Source organism: Patagioenas fasciata, chromosome 1 (assembly GCF_037038585.1).
Source record: "Patagioenas fasciata isolate bPatFas1 chromosome 1, bPatFas1.hap1, whole genome shotgun sequence".
In the NCBI taxonomy this organism is placed as follows: domain Eukaryota; kingdom Metazoa; phylum Chordata; class Aves; order Columbiformes; family Columbidae; genus Patagioenas; species Patagioenas fasciata.
The window spans coordinates 111,066,247-111,092,882 of NC_092520.1; the positions used below are offsets into that span (position 1 = coordinate 111,066,247).

General features: G+C 44.0%; 1 protein-coding gene across 3 annotated transcripts in view; it reads left to right on the forward strand.

The window, feature by feature from the left end:
- Positions 1–6,965: 6,965 nt before the first annotated feature.
- The window catches only part of GPM6B (glycoprotein M6B), a 112,528-nt gene continuing 92,857 nt past the window's right edge, over positions 6,966–26,636 (forward strand). For 2 of the 3 annotated variants that reach the window (XM_071812849.1, XM_065856896.2), the window contains exon 1: positions 6,968–7,156. Coding sequence is in view for 2 of the 3 variants with exons in the window: in XM_065856896.2 (XP_065712968.1) it covers positions 7,153–7,156 (4 nt within the window). In the remaining variant the exon portion in view is untranslated. Of the gene's footprint in view, positions 7,157–26,636 lie in introns of all 3 variants that reach the window. The other variant, XM_065856875.2, reaches the window with a different exon arrangement.

The following is a 26,636-nucleotide window of genomic DNA, read 5'->3' on the forward strand; positions in this document are numbered from 1 at the left end:
AGAGCTTTCTTCCAAAACCACACCTCACTGAGCTGATGGAGACCATTGTGTCTTGGTCCCATTTCCATTATCCACCAGTGAAGAACCTGCAGGGCTGCACCAGCCACTGTAGCTCCTGCAGCCCGGGACAGCCAGCCTCTGTCTGCAGCTGCTGGACGTGCCGAGCAAGTCACACTGCTCCTGAGCTACTGAGTCGTCCCCGTCTTTTCTCCAACACATTAGTTTTTTGTGGTTTTTTTTGTTGTTTTTTTTTTTTTTGCCACAAACCACAGCTCCTGAGTATATCCATTAGGTAAAACTGGACTGCACGAAGCATGAAGAGCAGTACGGAAGCAATAAAAAACATAGTGTGTCCGGGGGGCTGGTGGTGAAACCCCAACATAAAAACCAAGCCAGCGTTTTTAAATGTATAATGGTAGATAACTAAAGCTGGCTAGCCTGTTGTGAGAGAATTTAACTCAGCTTTATGATACAGTCAAAATCTTAGGCACTATTCATGTTTACAGAGCAGAATGAAAACCTTCTGCAATCAGTTATGGGCTTGTGCCTATTGACAGAAGTGAAAAAATGAGAACTGAAATGCAATCAGCTGGCTGTTACTCAGCCTCCACTGCCCAACTGGATCAGGAAAAGTGTTAAAAAAAGAGTCCTGCAGTTTTCCTTCCCAGCTCTTTTGAGTTTGAGTTTCAGTTTGCAAAAAAAGGCACCTGAGAATCTTCTTAAACACTCTCTGTGACTGCCATCAAAGGAGTTTTCTACTTTGGAAAAAGAGAGCAAGCCTTGTCTCAAAATGTACTTTTGCCAGGAATTCTGTCCTGATTAGGCTGCCTTGGAGCACTTTCTTGGGTGAGTGCCATACTGAAATTATTGGATGGCAGCCATGTGTTCAACACTTAAAGTCTATTCCCTTAATTTGCAACTCAGCATCGAACTTAGGTTAAGTCTATTGATACCACTGGAGGGTGGGGCTAACATACATATGTATGCAATTATTTTCAGGATATTGCAATGAGTACATATACGCTCCCACGGAAGTTGCTCTGAAATTGAACGCTAATGTTTCTCGGGTATACATTTTGCCCCGTCTGGTTTCTTCATTTGCAAATTATTCCACATTCAAATCTCCCCACTGGTACTAATGAAAACATTGGATAATCTATACATTTGAGTCAGCTCCTCCCAAAGACACGAGGCTGGCCTCTCCAGCCCACATGGTCCTACCCCACAACAGGAACTTAGCAAAGCACTTCAGTAAACGTTTGTATCCGAGTCTGCTGGACTGAAGTCTGACCAAACTCAAGTGCATTTTTGCACCTAAATGTTTTCAGAATGAGGCATGTGGAAGAATGTCTTCACCAGGATCATTTTGTCGTGACTCACATACCAGGAGGTAAGACTTTTTTCTCCCTCCCTTGGAGAAAATGCTGTCAGCATTTCTCATCCACATTTCACAGATCCATCATGAAATGAGGTGGGTTGCACATGGAAGGAAAGGTTGTACTGACTTGGATTTTTTTTCTGTATAACAGGCATCCCTTTTCAGAGATGTTAGTTTACTCTTCCACTCACAAGCTTTCCACTCTGTATAATGCTTCACTGAGACCATCCACGCTCTTTCAGTCCTCATATAATCTCCTGCATGGTTCCCTAGGTGTGAGTTACCTATGTGGCATGTAGAGAAAAGCACAGAAGCAAGTGTGTGCATCCAGAATAAAAACAGCTCATACCATTCTCTTCCTTTGAGTCTCTCTCTAGACCCAGGTCTCTCATGGACGCTCACAGAATATTCACACACGTAAGTGCGAAAAACTGTGCTTAGGGTAAGGTCCCTCATGTAGAGCTAAGGAAAAGACAGTTCTTTACTTGCCAGAGGTCCTAATCTAAACATTAATCCTTCATTTTCAATGATGTCTTCTAATTATTTTTTTTTGTACCTTTAAAATCACAAAGTGACATTGATTATTCCACAGTGACTTAGGGTATAGAAACCAGAGATAAGCCTATCTTTTAACACTGAAGATGTATTTAGTACTCTGTAATTAACACCCAAATGGTAATCACTAATTTTCAGATTAAATTAACTATGGTTCATTGGGAAAAAACATGCATTCCATTGAATATATAATTATATCTATTCTGAAGCAATCACTGCTCATATTTACAGATTGAGAAACAGTTGCTGGAAATATAACCTACTTGGTAATAAGAAACAGTTTTGATTTTGAAGAATATTTTTCCTTACACTATCGTACCTGAATGTTAAATTCCAGGAGTATCTACATGCTGACTAAACTATATCAAATTACTTCTCATTTTTTATCTTTTCCTTTCTCTCATTTAGACTACACAGCACCAATGATCTGAGCAGTTTTGTTCAGCATTTTGCTGGATGAACTTTGCAAACAGCTCTGCAGTGAGCACTAAGAAAGGGTTTTGGTAGCAGCAGTTGGAGTCTAAAGCGGATCAGCTTCACATAAAAGGTACAAACGACATAGGAGAGCATGAGTCATTCCCATTAATCTATGCCAAGATGCTGAGTTCAAAACATGAAAAGGTCACCCCTTCTTTGCACGCAGATGAGAGTATAAAGCGATCCAATTGTCCTCTTATTTCTCTTTAACATCCATGGCCTCTGTAACACCCCTTTGAACAGAAGATCACATGGGAGAGAAAAACCCCAGCATGCCTCAACTGTACCTGGAATCACAGAAGCTCAAGACAGAGAGGATAGATGAACCCCCTTGAGAAAGGCCACAGAGAACACTCACTAACAACTAAAAGCAGATTTTGCCACTTCTGACTCCTTTGAATCTAAAGTATACTCAAGCTAACATTCAAAAGGAGGGAGGTTTACGAGTCCCTGATTTTATAAGGTTTGGGAGATTTGCAGGATTTTTGCAAAATCAAGCATAGCAGTGACACTATACACTCCCTCTAATCCTCTGGAAACTGGCAACAACTGCAGCCCACTGGCACTGTCTGTGTAGTAGTCAGAAGAAGTAATATTTACAATTAACCATTAGATTCAGTATTAGCAGAGGGAGCCATGGGAAGGCAGCTCACATGCAGTCAGTGGGAGGACACAGCATAAGCTCAGAACCTACTAAAGCAGCACTCCACTAGAACATGTTTTTATTAAACCACTGTCTTTAATGCTTCTAAATGTTTAGTCAAAGCTAGAACATTAAGTGGAAACCTACTGCCTTTGATTCTGTTTTTAATTGGGGAGGTTTCCGTATCTAGGGCAATCTGTCTAGCTAGACAGCCTGAGGAAAGATAGTTAAGAGTGGAAAACGGGGACAAGCAGACAGGTAGAGGCAGGTACCACATCTTTCCATTCACAAAGAAAATGGAGATTCATTTCAGAGCTAGGATGTTCCCCACTGTAGAGGTAGAGAAACAGATGGAGCCTGGTAAATTACAACAAAATAAAATGAAGAATTATATGCAACAGCCTTCACTTGCTCTTGAAATCCGTTTCGCCACTGATTGCTGGAAATGGCCAAATACAGTAAAATACAGCATTTCAGACTGATAGCATGCCCTCAGTTACAAATGATGAGATGCTCCCTTTCCATCTTACCTCTCCTTGACTGACGTTGAGATTGAAGTTGAATTTCCCTCTGCAAATCAGATGGTCGCTTGAAAACATCTCCAGAGAAGAGCACACCGCTCCCAACTCGGTAAGAAGATACACCAAGTACATTGCTACAGGGAGTGAAGGTGTGCCTTGATATACCAGGTATCATCACACTAGTATTGGGGTAACACTGCAAATAGAGAAATGTTTGCAGGTTGTCACCCAAGCTACGGAAAAGGTTTCAAGCACCCAGTGTAGAAAATTAATGACATTCATCAACGCAGAATTCTAACCTTCACCTTCTCTTTTATGGATCAAATCTGCAATGGTACCAGGTTGGTTTATAATCCCTTGATGCCAAGATTGTCTGGATCAATCCGGCTTCCAGAATAATTTGCAGCAGGCCTTTAGCCCTACCTTACGGCTACCAGCTATAGCACTCGAGGAGCCATTCAGCTACTGAGACTCACTGAAATGCTGCAGGCTCCAGCCTTTCTCTTTTCTGTTGTGCAGTAGGCAGAAGCGTAAGAGCATGGATCAGAATCCCGTCATAAGCCTTTTGCAACTAAGGAAGTACCTGTTTCTACAGACATCTTAGTTCTGAAATTAAATTCCTTAATTTCTATTCCCAGTAGAAATTCCACCTACGTATCCCTGCCTTCTTGACCTCATTTGAGTATTGTAATGTAGTTTTGCTTAAGCAACCAAAACGTCTGACATCAGCCTTGTTAACTTCTTTCTTCACTCGTCAGAGACTTGGTATCTCTGCGAGTGGAAATCCCCATTGACTGCTGAGCCATAACCAATATTTGGACAGCTGTTCTCTGCTTTACTCTTCAGAGAGAAAAATGACCAACATTTCTGAGGATGACAGAAAACTAACAAAGGATAGCATGTCCCTCCTCTCACTGCATGTGTGTTAATATGGGCAGTTCCTTCTTCATTACCATAGGAATGCCTCCCCATACTTTGGTATAAGTATATAAACCCAATGCAGACAGCACTGACCATGTTGACCAATGTCCCTTGAGCAACTAGTCCCATTGATTTCAACAATGCAAATTACCTGTAAATGCAAGTGCAGTCAGAATTATGGATGTATTTTTCAGCTGATCCTAATATTAATCAAGCAGTACGCTGCAAGAGCTTCACAGAATATAAATTTAATTAAAGAATTTATTTTAAAAAATAAAATTAATTTATACCCTCACCAGCACATAGTGCTGCACACAGTGGGGTGCTCTTACCATTTGGCTTCAGTTCCCGCCATATTTCAGTGCTATTGAGTGCCACCGCAGTTGAGGGTCATGTGCTATTTCCATAATTAATCTCATTTTCCAAAGGTGGATAGCTCATCTACTTTAATTCCCAGTGGGGACTGGAAGCAGCTTCCTAGTGATCAGCTTTGGTGTGATTTTTTTTTCCTATCTTTACAAAAGGGCTTACTCAACCAATCCAGTTATTACCTTTTAGAGAAGAGGCATTTACTCCCTGATCCCACAGTGCTTGAATGGTGTTGGACCCGTAGTCCTTACCTGAAAAACGTATATGTTCCTTAATCAATGTGAAAGTTTCAGATGATTTTGGCCTGAGAGAATGGGATTTTTCTTTTAGTGGAAAACAAACCACAGCTTTAACATCGCAGCTTTATATGTGAGCACAGACACATGCTGGTTCTGGAGCAGGGGCCTGAAAAGTGCAAAGTATGAACTAATTTCCCTGAAAATGAGTGTTCACACTTTTTTTTTTTTCTTTGCTTCATGTTTTATTAATATGTTCTTAAGCAATTGATCTCACTGAGAGGGGACATAATTTAATAGATCTGTTTATTAATCATAGGAGAAGATTAAATGTATCCATATACTTGAGGTAAATAACAGAAAATTAGACACTATTATTGTGACAAAGGCAAAGGAAACGCATGCCAAGTACCCAATTAATGTAAATCAGCACAATCTGACTGATATTAGTCACTGTAAATGCATTTATTCTGACTAAAGAGCTGGCCTTTGGATCTGAAGCAATCAAATTGTTCTGATGGTAAAAATCCAGCCTAGAAAAGCAACAAACCTGAAAACTCCAGCTTTGCCACTCTCTTCCATACCCATCTTCTGTGCCTGTGAAGGCTCACTCCTGTGCAACACAATTATTTTTGCCTCCAACACGTCTAGGTATGGAGGGGTTTTACTGGTAAGCTCCTACTGGGGAGGCCACCCATATATCCCCAAACCACCCAGTCTGTTACTTAGGGGTCCTCTTCACTGTTTTTCTCCAAAGCTAATATACATTTCTCACAGTGTTGAAATAAATGAAGAAGTCACTTCAAGCATAGCCATGCAAGGTTGTGTGGCTGGAACATCATTGAAGTGGCAGCTACTGCAGTGCTGTGTAACACTGTGGAGAGCCATTCGCAGCATCAGAATCACAGAATCACAGAATGTTAGGGATTGGAAGGGACCTCAGAAGATCATGTAGTCCAATCCCCCTGCCGGAGCAGGAACACCTAGGTGAGGTTACACAGGAAGGCGTCCAGGTGGGTTTTGAATGTCTCCAGAGAAGGAGACTCCACAACCTCCCTGGGCAGCCTGTTCCAGTGCTCTGTTACGCTCATCGTGAAGAAGTTTCTTCTTATATTTAAATGGAACCTCCTGTGTTCCAGTTTGTACCCATTACCCCTTGTCTTATCACGGTTGTCACTGAGAAGAGCCTGGCTCCACCCTCGTGACACTCACCCTTTACATATTTATGAACATTAATGAGGTCGCCCCTCAGTCTCCTCCAAGCTAAAGAGACCCAGCTCCCTCAGCCTTTCCTCATAAGGGAGGTGCTCCACTCCCTTAATCATCTTTGTTGCCCTGCGCTGGACTCTCTCCAGCAGTTCCCTGTCCCTCTTGAACTGAGGGGCCCAGAACTGGACACAATGTTCCAGATGCTAGACACTGTACAGATAAAAATCACCTTGTTGAACACAGATACAGATATTAATGAAATAGCATTATGTTTGGGCGCACAGTGCCCATGCCATTGCCACAGTGAAACATTCAGAAGCTGATACCTGTGAAGGTCAAGGGTGCCCTTAGCTCGTTTACCCAGGTCGGCACCTTAAGTGGAGAGGGGAAGGCGTCCTGCCTGGCCGCGGGGTGCGTGTTCCTGGGAGCCTCCTGAGGACGAACGATAACACACTGGAGGAGAACAGGGCCCGACACAAGGGAGCAATCCCGAGTTCCAGGGACTCCGCGGCGAGGGCGACCCGGCCGCCGCCGCCGGGGCTGCCCCCGCCAGGCCGCGGGGGGGCGCTCCGCCAGCCATGCCCCGGGGCGGGCCGAGCTGTGCCGGGCCGGTCCAGGCGGGAGCCCCTCGGGCGGCGCAGACAGGCGGGGCCGTCCCCGCCCCTCTAGCCGCGCCGCAGCCGCCGGAGGCGAAGCGGAGCGCGCTAGTGTGCGAGCTGCCGCCGCTGTCCGCTGCCGCGCCTCTCGCCCCAGCCCGGCGCAGCACAGTCTAACCCGGCGAGGCACGGCAGAGCGAGCTCCTGCCCTGCTCCCCCTGCACCGCCCGGGCGACGAGAGCCAACCATGGGTAAGTGAGCCGGGCTGCGGGGGAGCCCCCGCTCCGGGGCCGCAGGGGGAGCCGCGGCTGCGGGGAGGGTGGGAGCGGGAGGCAGGTGCGGGGCAGCCCCGGGGTTCGCGGCGGCCCCGGCCCGGGCTCTTTCGGCGCGGCGGGACGGAGGGCAGCAGCCTGTTGAGCGCCCCGGCGGAGCGGGCTGGGGGCGGTCGCCCCTCCACTCCCCTCGCCCCGCTGCTGCAGATCCTCGGTGGATGCGAGGGGCTCCTGGCCGGCGGGGCAACGGGACCCCGCCAGCTCCAGAGCACTCCCTTCCTTTAAAAAAGAAATCGCTATTAATAATAGTAGTACCGAATCCTGGAGCTGTAGTTTCCAGGAGGCGGCTGTACGCAGCCGGCCCGGAGCGTGTCCTTTCGCGCGGTCCCGCCGAAGCCGAGGAAGCGGTGCCGCCGGGGGGCTACGCCGGAGGCAGCGGCGGCCCTTGGGCCCTCCGGCACTGGAAAGTGACTCGGTCTCGCACCGGCTTCCCCTCGGGATGAGCCGGGGGTCCCACTTAGCCCCTCTGCGCCAGACGCGCGTCCGCTGGGCTGCGGTTCGGTTTTTGCCTTGGGGGACAGGGGGCAGAGGGGATATGTGTTCTCGAGGTGGGAAGCATTGAGTGCACCCGTGTGCCAGGCACAGTGCGGTTCAGTGGTAGGGAATCCCGGGGACCATCGGGATAACGCGGTGCGCTTGTTCCTCTTGTAGCTTGGGGGTCTGCACAGCGGAGGGAATTGGGCTTCGATAGGAAGTGTTGGCTTCTGTTTCCAAACTTCGGAAGGGTAGTGTGTTAACGTGAGCAGAAGTGGGGCCCAGCCAGGGAAGAGTTGGTCGTGCACATGGGTCACTCGACACTCGACGTACACGTTCGGCGTTCGCATCCTTTTAGCATGGGCCTTTGAGCATGGGCTGCTTCCTGCGAGCTTTCCTTAAACCAACCATAGACCCAAATGAATTAAGCAGTAATGAAAGTTACGAGGCTTGGGAAAAAGAAAAATACAGCTGTATCTTTGGTCCAGTTTGCCAGTGGTGTATTATTGCTCAGAGGTTGCAGCTGCTAAAGCAGAGCTATCGGTGAGTGCCAGTGTGTTAATATGCACATACTGATGCTGGCACTGTCTCTGATTTTAATTAAGAAGAAAAGGAAAAAAAAAAAAAGAATTAATTAGTCAGCCAAAGAAAGCTGACAGAATTCCTATGCTTGCTACTTTGTTAAATTAATTCGCATCACCTAATTCCTTAATTTGTAAATGCTTATTAACCAGTTTGTTCCCTAGCTTTGTGAAGATCAGACTCCTCTAGTATTATGGTCTTTTTACTAAGCTTTTTTGAAGTTTCCAACACCCTTTTCAATGCGTGTTAAAGTACTGATTCATTCTGCCTCTGAAGGCTGAAACAAACAAACCAGCTGTATAATCAGCACCAAAAAGCTTATTTTTTGTGTGCTTGCTTTTTAGAGTATTCTTTCCCCATGTGAACTCTTGATATGAAATTAAACACTAAAGCTGATGGCCTCTTCCATGCCAATATGTTATTATCCTTCTCCTAACATGCACTTTTACTTTACTGCCATGGATTGATATCAAAACTTGGAATGGGGATGAAAGAGGCAAAGAGAGAAATAAATGTTTTCAAGTATCTTATTGAAAGCAGTATATTCATAGTATTAGAACATCATATTTTGGAGGAGGGCATAAAATTTATTAGATAACACATGTAAAATTGTTCTCAACTATCTTTGCTTCTAAGTCTATGAAATTGGTTTTTCTTCAGTAAATCAAGTTTCTAGGGATTCGGGATAAAAAAGTTGTTTCAAGTCTTTGTGGGTGATTCATCTTGAGAAGAAGTAAATCTTAGTCCTAAAATCTAAGAAGAACACAGAAGTTACTCTCGCAAGTTGTCGGTCTGCCATAGTGTGTGAAACGTATGTTCTGTGTCCATATAGAATGTCTTGTCCTTAATGTAACAGTTGGGAAAAGAGGAGTGGAGAGAACAAAAAAAAAATTGCGAACATTTTGCTCATAGTAATGATAATGGCATGAAACTCCCACATCTGCTGACTTCTTCACTTAGAAACATTGTTGGATGATGAAACTGCCTGCCTGGGTAACAGTGGTGTGGTCAGTCAGGAGAAGGGACCTCTAGAACAAATTTCAGATGAAAAACTTCAAAAACAAGCCACAAAAAAGAAGTCTTTGTCAGCTGAGCATCCAGTCCCTCATGAATACGATGTTTTGTTATGCTGTTGTGTAACTTGTGCCTTGGCCTTAGGTAGGCTGAGGCTGATGTGACTGTCTGACCGGGTCATGTTTGGAGTCTTGGCACTATATTGAGGCTTCCTGATCCAATGGCAAGGATGTATTTAACTGGTTCTCACATGGACCGTTTGAATTGTCCTTGCTTGCACAAAACTTTTGTGTTGGACTGGCCTGCTGAGGCTGATTTTTTGTTTTTCTTTTTTCAAACGTGCTGAGAGCTCACCATGGCCATTGATGTTCACTGGGCTTTTGCCTCCCTCAATGCTTCTGAAATTTGGGCACATGGTGTTCAGCACCAATGAGGGTTTGTGTTGGCTGGAGGGTTGCCAGTAATACCCAGTGCAGTGCTTTGTACATCTTATGTGAGAAGACCAACCCACTGGCATCTTACATTGTGTATATACTCTCCTAAACGTAGTATCTCGTCTAGGAGGTGGGGAAGGGACTGTTGTTTTACAAAATGAACAAAAATTGCAAAAGGTTTTGTTCCTAAAAGTTTGAAAAGCTTGATAGGGCGTCATTTCTTGAGAACTGTGTTTTCATAATTTTACACCTTTTCTTCTTTGTACTCTCCCAAACTGTTCCTTTCAAATAAGAAAAGTAGTTGGAGCAGAGTGTGTACATCTATTGTTTTGCTTGTTTTGTGTGTTTTGTTGTTGTTGTTGTTTTAATGAAATAAAAAGAGATACGGAAGAGAACACTGTGTGAACAGGGGATGAAACAATGCCCATCTTCTTGTGGGTTTGCATCTGTCCCTCTGCAGTCCCTGTGCCGGAACTGCTGCCTTGTGGAGCCTGCAAACCCAGGTTCTGTGCCAGGGGTGTCCCCTTGTCTTTCACACCTTCTGCAGTACGTCCAGCTCCCCCAGCAATACTTGATCCTGCATCCCAGAAGGAACCATCCGTTTCCCATAGGCAGGAACTTCAGCAGTGCCACCTGAGAGGCTTCTACCACCTGTAGCAAACAGTCCTCACTTTTATGTGAAACATGTCCAAAGTAGGTTCGAATGTTTCCTGAGCCAGGCGTTCTTCTTATAAACAGCTGCGGGCAAATTCTGAAAGATAATCAGTTCTCTTTCTTTCTGTTCAGCTATACACTTTGTGCAGGTGGGAGCTGAAATATTTTTTTGTGTCACAGTAAAATCTGATTAGTATCGGTCATTAAGGGTGGCTGGATTTCAATTACCTAGTGTTGTAGTCCATATTCTGTTAAATCTCGCACGTCTTAAATATATTTAAATTTGTTCCTATAAAAAAAGAAACTACTATTATCTTCTCTTAGAACCTATGAAATATGAAAGTTTATACTGCTGCCCTTCCTCTATCTCCACAACACCTGCTTAGGCTATTAAAAAGTACTTAATTTTGCCTTCTTGCTGTAATCCTTCTTGTCTGAGAAGGAGGCAGAGGAGAAAATGTTGTGCATTTCAGATATTTCCCAGTATCCTAAATAATTTGTGTTTTCATCATATTTACAGATTCTCCCTCTTGCTCTCTTTCTAAATGTTTCGTTCAGCAATACAGGAAATCTGCTGTCCCATGTGTGAATTACGGTATATCTGATAGATCTTGAAATGTTACATCTCAGGAAAACATACTGGATTATAGATTACATCCCTGGGAGGGCTGAATTGTGGCAGCACCTGATTATCTGTCTTTTTCACAATGTTTCTAGAATTTCATAAACCAGTTAAAATCTACAGGTCACTTTTAATGTTTAAAGGACTTTAAGTATTCAATTGTTTTTCTCCAGCAGGTATGTCTTTTTCAAGTTTGCTTCTACATGGTATTATTCCAGCAGTTTTCATGTTGCAAGCGTTAGGTTTTTTAATACAGTATTTTTTCTGTGGCATTGGTTTTTCAAGAATGATGCTATCTAAACATAGAATAACCGAATTGTTTTACGTTGGAAGCAACCTTTAAAGATCATCTAGTCCAGCCCCCGGGCAGGGACATCTTTTCACTTGCTCAAAGCCCCATCCAGCCTGACCTTGAACACTTCCAGGGATGGGGCATCCACGACTTCTCTGAGCAATATTTAGTAATATCTAAAGTTAGTACTCAAAAAAATAGGTCCAAAACCCATTTCAGGATAAGGTTAAAATAAATTGAAAATAAACCCAGTGAAACTCACTCCTTGGTATCTTTTTTTTATTCCTCATGCCGCGGCATCGTGTCATCCCTGCATGGACGCATGTTCTCTTAGCGAGGATTTTGTTTTCCCTGAGATGTACAGCTGGTACAGCCAGACTCACTGCACATATTGTACTTCCACTGATGGTACTTGGATGTAAATGCCTTCTTATCTTTCTAGAAGTGCAAGAGCATTGTATCCAGTGAAATTCATGGGGGCCGAAGCTTTTGCCGAGGGAGCTGCTGTGGGTTTTTATGTTGCCACACTCCCCACCATGGATGTTCTTCCCACTGAAACTCCTGGGTTTCTCTTCTTTTTGTCCTCCCAGCTGTGTGTGCCCTTCACCCCTCCCCAGACATGCCCACACCTGGTGCCTGTGGATGTGTCCCCAGGACCTGCCTGGGCTGCATGTTGTTGGTCTCCTCTGTGCATCTCCTCAGGCTGTCCCCACTGAGGGACCCCGCACTCTCTGGGAACTGCAGGAGATGCCCTCCTGTGAGTTGCAAAAAAATTGAACCCTTCGTGGCACAGACTGTTAACGCTGCGAAGGATGTGTGCATTTGCTTATAATGTACTTGTAACATAGGTGCTGTTTACCCTGGAGTGTGGGGTCAAGGCTCACTCCCGATGGTGCCGGAATCTCAGTCTGGCATGTCTGGAGTGTGCATTCTCCAGGATTTGCCTTGGTGTGCTCGTGTTAAGGTTGGTTTGAGGCAGAGAGGGGAATCAAACTCCTTTCTGTTCTCATGGCTGGTTCCTTAAAATCCATTTGGGTACAGGGTTCTGAGAACTGAAAGGGATGCCTCTAGGTTTGAGATGTGGTGAGCAAGTGTAGGGAAGTCACAGAATCACAGAATGGAAGAGACTGCGGTTGGAAGAGACCTCTGGAGATCGTCTAGTCCAACCCCAGTCTCCAGATGGAGCCTCACCAGGGCAGAGTAGAGGGGGAGGATAAACTCCACCAAACTTCTGGTCACACTCTTCTTAATGGACCCCAGAATGCCATTGGCCTTCTTGGCCACAAGGACATGTTGTTGACTCACGGTCAGCCTGTTGTCGACCAGAACTCTCAAGTCCTCTGCAGTGCTGCTTTCCAGCAGGTCCGCCCCTAACCTGCACTGGTGCTTGGGGTTATTCCTTCTCAGGTGAAGGACCCTACACTTGCCCATGCGGGACATCAGAGATGATTGTGTTAAAGTAATGGGTCTTGGCTGGGCCTGCAAGGCTCTGTACACATGCAGAAGCCTGCGCTGGTAGGGTTACCTGGTCAATACTCGTAATGGGAAGAGGACAAACCAGAGCCATGGTGGCTCTCGTCCATTGTAAGGTGGCTTCTTCCAGGTTGTGTGTGACATAGTCTATGGTCTGGAGGAAGTGTACTCAGTGTGACATTACTGGGGGAGGAATCCACATCTCCTGATCCATTTCGCAATGTTTCTTCTGCAGGCAGGCATGAACCTGTGGCAGTTGCGGTGCTGGGGTGGCTGTGCCTGTGAAAATTCCTGCTCAACTCTCCCCTGTGAATAGTGAACAGCAGTGGAGGAGATTCTACTATTCAGTGTAGCAGATAGCATCCCATGTACCACTGAGTCCTCAGCTGTTTGTTACTTTCTGTTGCTGCTCTGTCTTGGTGCTTGGGCAGTCTCCCTCTCCGTAATTATTTGTCTCTTGGGTTTTAGACTCAAAAACTTGCATGTGGAGTTGTGGCTTGGGAAACATTTACAAGAAACCCCAAGAATTATGAGAATTCAAGATCTTTTGTTCTCTTTTTTTTTGGAGCTCTTCAACTAGCAGCAATTTCAGAATGTGAATGGAGCTCGTGTTTCATTAATAAGAAGATGCAGAGCTATCTTGTGGTACAAACCTCGGTGATGTGTTGTGCATCAGTTTTGTGTGTGTTTGTTTTATGCTTTGACAGTTGAGTTGTATGTACAGGAAACGACTTTCAGGAATGTGTTTGTACATAGTGTTTGGGTTTTATTCTTTATTATTATTATTATTTTTATTTGCCTGAGAGGAAGAATGTTGAAAAGGACTGTGGTTCAAAGGTAGCTGGGACCCAGATCATGGAGAAGACTGAACTTCTTGAAGTTAGGAAATGATTTGGAGTATCCAACATAAGATAGAACCTTCATAGTTTTGTGGGGGCTTTTTTGTTTTGTTTTTTTAATGTTTTATTAAAAGCATAAAGCAATCATTACATATTGCAGCCTAAAACTGTCTTTCTGGGCATTCCTTCAGTACCAGTGAAAATATAAGAATTGCCCTGGTGTAAAGCATACATAAATCGGAGAGGGGGAAGGCTCAGGGGGGAGTGGCTCAGGAGTAAGGAAGCAGCTGGTTTGCCTTCGAGGTGTGGGTTTGTGGACTGGCAGGCAGAAAGAACACCTTGTGTTAACAATGCAGCTGGTTTGGAGATCCAAAAACCAGAGTCATTGATGGGAGTCCAGCCAGGGGAGGATTATGTCTCGAGTAGCGTGCCGGTTTTCTTAATATTGGAAACATACATTTAGCCTATTGGCGGTTTTTGCTGGGCTGGAGCCGTGGAGCCTGCTGCTGGTGGCTAGCTGAGGAGGAATAAGGCTTCCTCCTGCTGCTGGCAAGGCACACAGCTAACTGGGACTCTCCAATGTCTGGTTTTCACTTCACCTTTGAGTAGAAATTTTTGTCAGCTTGCATGCTAGAAAATTCATTGAGGCTTTTAAGTCCTAATGCTGAGTGCCCGTCAGTGACGCTGGAGGATGAACTTGAGTGTTAGCTGCCGGCAGGTTCCTGCCTGCACCCCTTGTGAACCTCTTCAGCTTTAGTAGCTCTTCCAAGAGAGATTTCCCACCAATATTTTTTTTTTTTTTTTAAACTCTGTGGGTTTATGTGTGTTTTGCTTTCTGATCGGAGACAAATGTTTTACGACGTAAGAGTGCTTTTGTCAACTTCAGACGTCTTTTTAAAGCTGCTTAAATTCTAGATCCTGGGAACCTCTGTTATGATTTGCTGGAACGAAGTCCTGGGCATGCACCACGCTGACAAACGCTGTGCAAGTCTGAATTAATGCAGAGCTCTGGCTGGTTCTTTAGTACTTTTTCCTAGCTTCTCTATTAAAGTATCTTTCATTTATTTTATTTTATTTTATTTTAATTTTTTTCTTTTAGGAGTAACTTTTGGAAGATTTTAAATGATTGCTGTTTGTGTGTAAACTTACGTGCTTTTGTTGGCAGAGCAATGTTGACATAAATGTCATGCACTTTCCCAAACAAAAGTGTAAAATGAGTTGTTGTATTCATTAGGCACACAGCTGAAAATAAGCTTGCCACATGGAGCTTCTCTTGTGGGAAATTAAATGCTCTTCTTGAGCTGCTTAGGCATGTATATAAAAAAAAAAAGTCAGTATGAAAGATGACTAGTGGGAGTATTTGTTGCTGAGAACTTTTGATACAAGCACAGGGATCTGCTCCAGCACATCTGTCAAGAGCCCACAGCTTGCAAGGTATAATGAACAATAACACTTCATGCAACATCTGCTTAGGCTCTGTGATGGGTGCTGGTACAAAAGCCTTGAAATCTCTAAGATATTTGTCATACCGTGTCAGTGGAATGTAATCTAGTGCATCATCTATTATTGCCTGTTTCTCAGCCAGTGAAGTTATTAGGTACTTAAGCTTATAACTCTTTCATTGAGCCAAAGTTTCATGTAAACAAATACAAGGAATGCAATGCAGAGGGGGCTTTGCTGTGCATGACTGATGTAGCTTGTGTTAGTTACTTCCCTCATGCAGCCTATACCTTCACACCATAGACATTCCTTCCATTCTGTGCTGAAATTAAAGGGTCAATTTCTCATGCTTGGCTGTCTGATGAAAATCCCCCGTTTCAGATAATGTCTGGGAACTCAAAGAAATAATGACAGGGAATGAAAACTAGCCAGTTAAGTAATTTTTCTTTTTATAGCCCGTAATTTTTAGTCCCCCACTTTAAATTATTTTTAAACAGTTTGCAAATACCCATTTTTCTCCTCAAACTTAAGCTATGTGAAACATATAATAGATACTTACTCTTTAACCTCCTCCCTAAATTCTTTGAGGTTTTTTGTCTTATCTGCTACTAATATGCTTGCAATACTATGTTTGAGAAATTATTGTAATCTACCACACACTGAATTCCTCTTATTTCTCAGTGGAAACCTCAGGGAGGCAGAAAAGAACAAGGAAGAAGTAAAAAACAAAACAAAACAAACAAACAAACAGACAAAAAAAAAAACAAAAAACAAAAAAACAAACTCTTGAAAACTCTAAAGTAGCCAAAGTGGACTGAAGGTAAGTATTTGGAGAGTGGGTGGAACTGAAATCACAAGTGAGGTAGCAGTGAGTGAAGACTGAATGATTTTAGCCTTCAGCAATCTGCAGATTTCATTACAATGATTTTATTTTCCTGTAAAAGTTTATTTCTGGATTTTCTTAGGTTTCCAGTGGCTGTTGTCGTAAAAGCTCCTGAATGTTTTCCCCATTATGGTAAACTCCCCAGCACAGTTTAGGCTCTTTCCATCATCCTCTAAGCAGTTTTCTGCCAGGTTTTACGGGCAGAGGTATGTGAGTGGATAGGTGTTTCCTTGCCTCCCTTATTTCTGTGAGCACTTGATCCCCCATTGAGGGCTTTCTCCCTGAGTTGGTGGCCAGGAGCACGTGTGGTGAGCTGGGCTGTGACACCATCTGATGATGCACTGGGCAGGTGTAGGTGTGTTCTCCATGGACCACGTCTCTCTGTGAGAGCTGCTGGCTTGTATCTGTTTCAAACTAAGTAATGTTCTTCTGCTGGAGGTAGGGAACAGTGGGGACATTGGGAGAAACAGCTTTAAAAAACCCAGAAAGTCAGGAGACACACCCTTAAAGCAAAACTAAGTACTTTACTGGAGGGAAGTTGGAGGCTTGGCTTTCTGCTTCTACGGTGACAGGAGGGCATGGCACATGTGAAATAGCTACTTCTTTCCCTTACAAAATGTGTTTATTTGATGAAACGATTATGTTTCATGCTTGGTTAGGTGATCCTAGCATTGCTATTTTTTGTATGTAGAGGTACTTGCCAAATTGGTCAATATGCTGGTAACCTACTTTCTGAAGTTCATCTACCCTCTTAGAAAGAATTCTGTTCAAATGAGTTAGAGAATGAGGAATACTTCTTGTTTGCAGCACAGTCATTAGGGTTCAACTGGGGGATGAGAATGGAAACAATACCTGTGTTTCTGAAAAACAGAACACCCCAAAAAACCAAAAGACCATATACACACAAAAAACCCCAGACACAAACATTACCAGCTGTTTGGAAAGGTGGTATCTCTGTTCATTAGTTCTTCCTCTGGCGTGCTAAATGGGTCCCTGTGCAGGACTCCTGAGGAGGGTCTTATATGGACTTTGTAAGAAGATGCAGAAGAGGAGAAGCAGTTATCCAGCCAAAATGTGAGTTTCCAAAGCATTCCTTCTGCTTTCCTGTAGTATATGGCGGGTTTAGGGATTCAAAAAATGCCATCATGCCTGCTTCAGTTCTTGTCTACTGTAATACTTCTTAAAATACTTGATCCTTAACCCTTTGTTTTTTAGAGAAGAGGATGGTAAGATTAGTAGGAGGGAAGCATGCCTTTTTCTTTCCATACTCATTTGTGAGCGTGACTGCTGTGCCCACTTCCCACATGGTCAGGAGTCTGTCTTCTTCTGTATGTGTGAAATGTCCATCATCTTAGGTCCTGTACCTTGTAAATAAAGTAAGTGTTTTCTATTGCCTTACTCAGAAAATATGTCAAGCTTTTCGTGGCATATGCTTCATTGCTCCAACATTTGTGCTTTGCATTTGTATCTACTTATTAGATCTCTGCAGAGAGAGATTTCTTCTCTCTACCCAAGTTTAAACAAAGGAGATAAATAATATAATCATAGAATGGTTCAGGTTGGAAGGGACCTTAAAGATCATCTCGTTCCATCCCCCCTGCCATGGGCAGGGACACCTTCTACTAGACCAACTTGCTTAAAGCCCCATCCACCCTGGCCCTAAACACTTCCAGGGATGGGGCATCCACAACTTCTCTGCAAAGCCTGTTCCAGCGCCTCGCCACCCTTATGGGGAAGAATTTTGTCCTTCTATCTACACTAAATCTACCCACTTTAGTTTAAAGCCATTACCTCTTGTCCTGTCACTACATGCCTTTGTAAAGATTCCCTCTCCAGCTGTCTTGTAGGTCCCCTTTAGGTACTGGAAAGCTGCTAGAAGGTCTCCCTGGAGCCTTCTCCAGGCTGAACCTCAAATCTCTCAGCCTGTCTTCATAGGAGATGTTCTGCAGCCCTCTGATCATCTTGGTGGCTTCCTCTGGACTTACTCCAACAGGTCCATGTTCTTATGTTGGGGGCTCTAGAGCTGGATGTAGTACTCCAGGTGGAGTCTCACCAGAGCAGAGTAGAGGGGAAGAATCACCTCTCTTGACCTGCTGGCCACGTTCCTTTTGATGCAGCCCAGGGTATGGCTGGATTTTTGGGCTGCAAGCACACATTGCCAGCTCATGTTGAGCTTCTCATCAACTGACACCTTCAAGTCCTTCTCAACAGGGCTGCTCTCAATCCACTCGTTGCCTGGCCTGTATTGATGTTTGGGATTGCCCTGACCCAGGTGCAGGACTTTACACTTGGCCTTGTGGAATTTGCATTTATTTGTCATTTTAATAGTTTATTTTCTTCTGTCAGACAAAATCACAGTATCCCAAAACTTAATTGATCCTGAGCTGCTACGTGTGGTCCCAGAGACATTCAGGCTTTTGCAGTTGGGTACTCAGATGACTTCCATAGTCACGAGTGGACTTGTCGCAGGAACCTTCACTCTTTGGTGGCAGACATGGCTGCAGCTGTGGCTCTCAAAGCCTTCAGGCTTGGCAGCTACTGCATGTCCTGCTTTGTCCTGAAAGGGGCAGCTGGGAAGAGCATGCCAGTGATAGCCTGCATCCCAGGCCTCCCACAACACTCAGGATGTACCATGCTGGTGCTTCCTGCTAGAAGATAGTGTCAATTAATTTAAAATCCTTCCCCTAGGTCATCATGGCTTTTAAGAAGCTTTTGCACTTATTATTTCAGAAATCGCCTTTCTTCCTTGAGCATGACCTGCCAAGTCAGCTGTGTTTCTCTTAAGCACTGAAGTTAATGATACAAAACATGAAGCCTGAGAGGAGGAGAGCAGGATTACAGCTGCTCTTAGCGCTGTGCCCACTCTCAGTGTCCCGTGTGTGGGAGACCAGCATCATTCAGGACTTTTGTGACTGCAGTGCGAAGCATGGCTTGAGCATCTGTGATCCTTTGCACAATGGGTTTTGGAGGTGATGCTTTTGTGGCCTTTCTGGGCTTAGTGTGAAACAAGGCAAGCTTTCTTTTTTTCACGTGGTGTCTCTTTTTCCTTTGTTTTGTTGTTTGTGGAATGCAAGGGAAAAGACTTTTTTTCAGATGTAACAGCAACATTGGATAGGAGGGTCCTCCATGACTTTGTGTATACTGCTGGCATACACTTATTTGTGATAAGCCCTGTGGACTGGGTGGCTTTATATCTGAGGGTGATCACAACGCCCTTGCATGCACTAGGGCAAAAGCTGTTCAGTGTGGATGTCTGGTGGTGGTCTGGCTGGGCTGTACAGCTTCTTTCCTATCAGATTTCATATAGTAACCTGTTCATGTGACCTTAAACTGGCTATTAACTTGATCTCTCGCACACTAGCATGCAGACTTTCATTTCCAGGTTTACATGGGAGCTCTGTCTCCTTCTGTTTTTTCATGAAGCTGTGTGTGGGTGTCACAGAGGTACCCCAAAAGTCAATTTAGGCAGACAATGAGCTCCAAACAGATTTTATTATAGCCAGAACAGTTAAGCCAATAAACCAATTAGAAACAGGGTTTAACCAAATCATGTAGCACTCTGACAACATAAAACACAGGTTTGGATACCAGTTGAGGAAATTATTGTTGTACAACCACATAAGAATAGTTATGATCCACTCACAAAAAAACCCCAGACCTAGAGGCCTCTTTCACTCAGGGGTACCCAGCAGAAAATAATCAGTTGCGTGGGGTGGGCAAGGGCTTGCTCAAGGATATATCCAGAAGAAAAATCATGCATCAAAGAGGAAGTGAGGGGGCTCAGTCCTGTGAAGTCTCCTTAGATGGCATCCCAGTGTAAGGAGAGGGCTCCAGTTCACAGACCCATTGCTCCCAGAAGACCATGCAAAGGGGGTCTTCATCAGGAGCTCCATTTTGTAGCCTGGTCAGATCTGGCTGTGGGCATTATAATGTGGTCCAGAAACCTCTATTTCTCTGGAAACCTCCTTTGTTGAGGACCCTGTCTGTTGATGGAAGGTCCCACCCATCCTCCCTCACAGCCAGGCAGAGGTGAAGTCACCGTGGCCTGGGGTGGGGGAAGATGTGACTGTCAGCACCTTGGCACCACCCTAGGTGTGTACATGGGGACAGGCACAGTGGGGCACAAAAGGTGCTAAAGAGCCGTCAACTGCCCTGTTGAAGGCTCCTGATCTCATCAGGGTGTGTGCAACCACCACAGTGGGCTTGCCTGTACTGTGCACAGTGGGAGTTTGCACAAGGAAATACCTTCCCAAATGTTAGCCCTGGCAGCTGTGCCCCTGTGGATGCATGTGGGAGAGGGAGGGCAGTGGCTCCAGCAAGCTTCACCACCATCTTTTGTTTCCCTCATAGCTATGGTGACCCTGGATGTGAGGCCAGGAATGGATGCACGGGAGGTGATTTAAGGAAATGTGCAGCACTACATAGTAATTAATGCAGGTCATGATGCTCACGGGACAAGCGCAGCAGCTTCCTGCCTCACAAGTGCTTGCCGCGGTTCTGATGTGATCCCGTTTTGCTTATGGCAAGAGAAAAAACCTGCATAGTAATTAAAATGAAACTGAACTGCTTTTAGAAGAAACCTGGTTTGAATTAGGGCCCAATGATTAGCTCTAACAGTATTCGGCTTTGCTAAATTGTTCCACTGCCACTCCATGAGCTCAGTAACATCTGCTTAGGGTGGCATCTGTTTAGATGAGACCACTCGTGTCTCTAGAGAAAACAAGGGCTTGGCTAACGCATACCACAAGCCTTGGTGGGACTCTGTAAGGGGTGCGGTGCCCACAGGAGAACTTGCTGATGGCTGCCAGGGTCTGGTGTCAGCCCAACTCCGGAAAGCCAGGACCATGGGAGTGAGAAGGTGACTTTACTGCATACATAACTGTAGTGATTGCTGTTCTCATCGTCATCAGAAGTATTTATTTAACAGAATCAGACTGCTCGAAGTTATTTCATTAATGTTGAAGTCCTTTGGGCTTTAAAGGCATTGCGTTTTGTATGTGTGCGGGAACTTCAGGAAAAAAAAAAAGAGTACGGGAGCGTTTTCGTCTCAAACCGTGGAATCTATGTCAATTTGAGTGCCGAGTCCCTGGATTATCGTTCTCTTTCACATGATCTAGAAGACATACCTATTTTTTTTTTCTTTGGCATGCAGAAAACACTATTTTTTAAAGAGTACCTTCAAGCCTTCTTTTTGGGGACATTAAACTGTGAACATGGGTAAGCACCAAAAAATTGCAGGAAAGCTTTTCAAAAAAAGCATTTTGCATCAGGTTGTCTTATCATCGGGTCACAATTGTGTAGCCCTAGTTTCAGCGTCTCTCATGTTATAGCTGTGCTACTTGTTTTCCAATGCATTTTTCAGACAGGATCCACTGGGGGCTGCTGAAATGATTTCCCAAATTCTTCTCCAGTATAGTGCCTGGGTGCCTGATGCCCTGTCTTGTTCTGCTCTGCAGTACAGTGATGTGGTAAGGTTAGTACTGGGGCCAATATTATTCAATATATTCATTAACGATTTAGACGAGGGAACTGAGTGTACTATCAGCAAGTTTGCTGATGACACTGAGCTGGGAGGAGTGGCTGACACGCCAGAAGGCTGTGCTGCCATCCAGCGGGACCTGGACAGGCTGGAGAGTTGGGTGGGGAATAACCTGATGAAATTTAACAAGGGGAAGTGTAGAGTCCTGCATCTGGGCAGGAACAAGCCCAGGTTCCAGTATAGGCTGGGGAATGACCTATTAGAAAGAAGCGTAGGGGAAAGGGACCTGGGGGTCCTGGTGGACAACAGGATGACCATGAGCCAGCACTGTGCCCTTGTGGCCAGGAAGGCCAATGGCATCCTCAGGTGTATTAGAAGGGGGGTGGTTAGTAGATCGAGAGAGGTCCTCCTTGCCCTCTACTCTGCCCTGGTGAGACCCCATGTGGAATACTGTGTCCAGTTCTGGCCCCCTCAGTTCAAGAAGGACAGGGAACTGCTGGAGAGAGTCCAGCGTAGGGCAACAAAGATGATTAAGGGAGTGGAGCATCTCCCTTATGAAGAAAGGCTGAGGGAGCTGGGTCTCTTTAGTTTGGAGAAGAGGAGGCTAAGGGGGGACCTTATTAATGTCTATAAATATATAAAAGGTGAGTGCCATGAGGATGGAGCTGGGCTCTTCTCAGTGGCAGACAATGATAGGACAAGGGGTAATGGGATCAAGCTGGAACACAAGAGGTTCCACTTAAATTTGAGAAAAAACTTCTCAGTGAGGGTGACAGAGCACTGGAACAGGCTGCCCAGGGAGGTTGTGGAGTCTCCTTCCCTGGAGACATTCAAAGCCCGCCTGGACACATTCCTGTGCGACCTCACCTAGGCGTTCCTGCTCCAGCAGGGGAATTGGACTACATGATCTTCTGAGGTCCCTTCCAATCCCAAACATACTATGATACTGTGAAGGTCTTCCATGTCTGTGACCTCTGGTGATGGAGCGAATATGCTTCTTTTTTTCACCATTATTTGTTTTTACAGAGTTTAAGAAGTTGATGTTGGCAAAAGAACAAAAAACAGTAGGATTATTATTATTTTTTTTTAATTTTTTCATCCAGACAAGCAGGATACTTATACTAGAAAGGCCTTTCTCTCATAAGAAATGGAAATGTCTTTTGTGGGAAAAAAAAATGTTTGAAATGTACATTGTGGTATACTGTTGTGGTTTTTTTTTTTCCCTCTGAATTTTCTCTGCTATGAAATGAAACCAGTTCTTAGTCTGAAGGCTCATATTGGACATCCCCTCAGCTTGGGACCAATTGGAAGGGAAAACAAATATATGACTTGTACAGAGAGGCTGTGTTTTGAGCTGTGCTCTTCTTCCATGTTTTTTCCTCTGAAGTTCTAATTTATTTTTGGAAAGCCTGAGAAATTAAAGGTCACTAACCATAATTTTATTTGGTCCTGTAAAATGATTAAGTGTTGCTGAACTCTAAACATGACAGTCCCTTCTCCCTTTCTAAGAATCACATTTTTGCAAGGTATCATTAACTTTTGCCACGTGTAAGATGTCCCACACTCTACAGAGAGAGTCTCTCTGCTGTCTCCTTACTTTCTATGCAGGAGGTGGATCAGTGTCCTTGGGAGAGCCACGGGCATCTGGTTCTTAAGCACCACAAAATCTTCGCTCTCAGGTCCTGCTCCTGTCCAGCCATTGTTTGTTGTTGTCCATTAATGCTGGAAAAATCATTAGACCAGCTATTACTTTGGAGGCTTTTGTTTACTGTTTGGTTTCTGAGCAACTAGTGGCTGGTACTTATTTCAAATTTTCCCTCCTTCATAGTGATGAATAGAAATCTACCTTTTTTTTGTTTTCATTATAGAAGATATTTTTTTTCATGCATGTTTTAGCAGTGCGACTTAAGTTTGATACCAGACCTTGACAAATTTGGTGATGGTGTTGCAAGAGGCAGTTCCAGTGCAGCTAGCACGCCTCTCTCTTCATGCATGATGCAAGTAGCTTTGCTCTTGCTTTGGGAAAAGTAAGCCTAGATCTGTTACAGGTCCATAGGAAAGCATAAACCCCAAGCCCATAACACGCGTGAAAGACCCGTGTTTTAAGGAAGCATATCTGAAAGAAAATGGGAAACAAAATGAGTATAGTTTTTTGGTAGGTGATATCTGTTTACATAGAGTGCGTGGAGGAAAAGATTTGTCCCATGACGTAGGGATGGTACATTTTAAAAATCTCAAAATACTCTGTGTTTCTTCCTCTAGCTTTTCCCTGTAGTGAAACAAGATCTTCTTATAAATTTATTGTCTGTATTTGAGCGATGTAGTATGTCTGTCTGGTGCTTCCTTGCATTCCCTGTTTGGTCACTGAAGAGGCTCCATTAGTTGTTATGTCTTTGTTACAAATGTTTAATTTAAAAACAATAAATTTGAGGGTGGGGGAACTGGGATTTTCACAGTAGTGTCATTAAGGAAATGTTGCAAAACTGACTTTTTTTTTTTCCTTTTTTTTCTCTGCAAGCTCTGCATTTTTCAGGCAAACTTTGTCATAACAGAGCAGTTAGGAAGCAGTGGTTAGTGGGTCAGACAGGCCCAGGGGGCTAAATTGGGTTTTGTTCAGCCAAATGTTAGTGCTTTTTAATCAACGCTGAATTCTCTGTGCAGTGCTCTCTTCCTTCCCCAAAGCCATAACAAAATAAAAGTGTGTGTTCAATTGGGTCATGCACAACATCTGCCCTTTACTTAAAACAGTTTGGAAGTTACCACAGTGAGGGAAGAGCAGCTGCCTATAGCTACTGTTAGAGCATCATTTCACCACCATGGTTTTGGCGGTCTGGTACAACCAGCTGTCAATGAGGATCTAGGCACAGTCCTCAAAACTTCTTTTAGAAGGAAGAAGAGAATTTCCTTTCACGCTTTGTGCAGCATTTTTACAACAAGGTGCACAATTCCAATAAAGCTGTCTCAAAAATTGGAAGCGCAATTAATTTATGGCACTATGAATAATTTAACATATTTCTTCCGCACTGTACAGCTTCTATAGGTGTTAGGTTATTTCACATTAAGGAATTGGGTTTTTTTCAAATCTTGCTGCTGCCACCTGTTTGGTCTCTAATGAATATAGTTAATGGGATGGCAGGTATGCTGGAGGCTTTAGACTTTCTTGTCTAAGTTGATTATATATTCTCTGCCGTAGACCATGTGTTATCCCATCCTGTTCTAGAGCCAGGTGATGTTGCTTTAATGTTGCAAAGAACAGGAGATTGAACTTAGTTTTGCCTTGTTTTGGTTGAAGAGATCAAAAAATAAAAACATTAATTATTTTTGGAGGTTCGTTTTCAGCAAAATATTACACTAGTGGATGCCTTTCTCCTGAAACTTCCAAATACAAATAGTTTTAAAAGTAATGAAGATCACTTTGGAAAGATCACTCTGACATGGATAATCTGTCATATATGGCAACCTGCAGAGAGGCAGCGGGTATAAATGGAAGTTGAAAAAAAAAAAAAGGCGGCCAAATTGTGGAACCAAATGCACGCTTATTCTCAAAGGGGAACGGTGTCTCAGGGTGCAATCTGTTTGTGGCACATGCTTGTTAATACGAAATTTTGTCCCAGTTCAGAAATGCACTGATGTATATATGCTGGTCCCTAGATGCGTTGGCAAACAGTCTTAAGAGCTCGAGAGGCAATACTAAGTGTGCTTGGCTGTAGAACTTGTAATTAGCCTGCTACACCAAGGTCAGTATGTGCATGTTTGTGTTAAAAAGACAGTTTGGAAAATACCCACACACAACGTTTAAAATTTAGCTTATTTGAGACTCTGCAGCAGTGTTTTAGAATCATAGAATTGGTTAGGCTGGAAAAGACCTTTAAGATTGAGTCCAGCTGTTAACCTAACACTGCCAAGTCTACCTCTAAACCATGTCCGTAAGAATCTCATTTATGTATCTTTTAAATCTCTCCAGGGATGGTGACTCAACCACTTCCCTGGGCAGCCCTTTCCATTGCTTGGCTTGATAACCCTTTCTGTGAAGAAATTTTTCCTAATATCCAATCTAAACCCTTCCCTGGCACAACTTGAGGCCATCTCCTCATGTCCTGTCGCTTGCTACTTGGGAGAAGAGACCAACCCCCTCCATGCTACAACCTCCTTTCAGGTAGTTGCAGAGAGCAATCAGGTCTCCCCTCAGCCTCCTTTTCTCCAGGCTGAACAGCCCCAGTTCCCTCAGCTGCTCCTCATCAGACTTGTGCTCCAGGCCCCTCACCAGCTTCATCGCCCTTCTCTGAACTCTCTCCAGCACCTCAGTGTCTTTCCTGTAGTGAGGGGCCCAAAACTGAACACAGGATTCAAGGTGCAGCCTCACCAGTGCCAAGTACAGGCGGACGATTGTTCCCCTAGTCCTGATGTCCACACTATTCCTGATACAAAAAATTTACACAATTTTACTGCCACTGCAAATGCTTTCTTGCTTTAGCAGACAGGAAAAGTAATATTTTCTATTAGACTTAGAAGTAGGAAAAAAATGGTTTGGGGTTTTTCATAAAGCATGACTTGGAATAATTTTGGTTTGGCGGGCACGTTGCATCTGAAGACCAAATGAAATATTTCCTTAGCTTCATCTTTCAGGTAAGTAATTACAGAAATATGCATTGCTATTTGATAATCCAGGAAGCAATTTTTGATTATAATAAGATCTACAAAACACGCGTCATGATATGAGCACGATCTTGGAAATTGAGATTGAAGATCACTACTGTGGTAGAAGATAGCTCTTACAGAAATGAAGTACGCTGCAACTTGGACAAAAGTGATTAAGCTTATGTATAGAAATAACATGTAAAAGCATGATTACTGGCTTCTGACAGATGTTTCATGCTAGCAATGGGGTAATGTGCCTAGAAGCTTTGACTTGGAACTTTTCTTTCCAGAACCACAGAATGCTTTCTTTGTGCAACTCTCTTGTTACCACTGTTTTCCATCTAGCAATCGAATGCATTGTAATAAGTAAGAATTTGGTCTGTGGTATAACTTTTAAGTATAATTGCAAAGTTTATGCTGTTTCATAGTTGCAAAATATGTTAAACGTGCTTATACCTAATTGAAAACAGGGCTTCTGACAGAGTCACAAATGTGTTGCGAAGTGCTGTATTGATTGCCAGAACTGCAGGGAACATGCTGGTCGTGCTTTTCTGAGTTGCGTTTTTCAGTCTTCT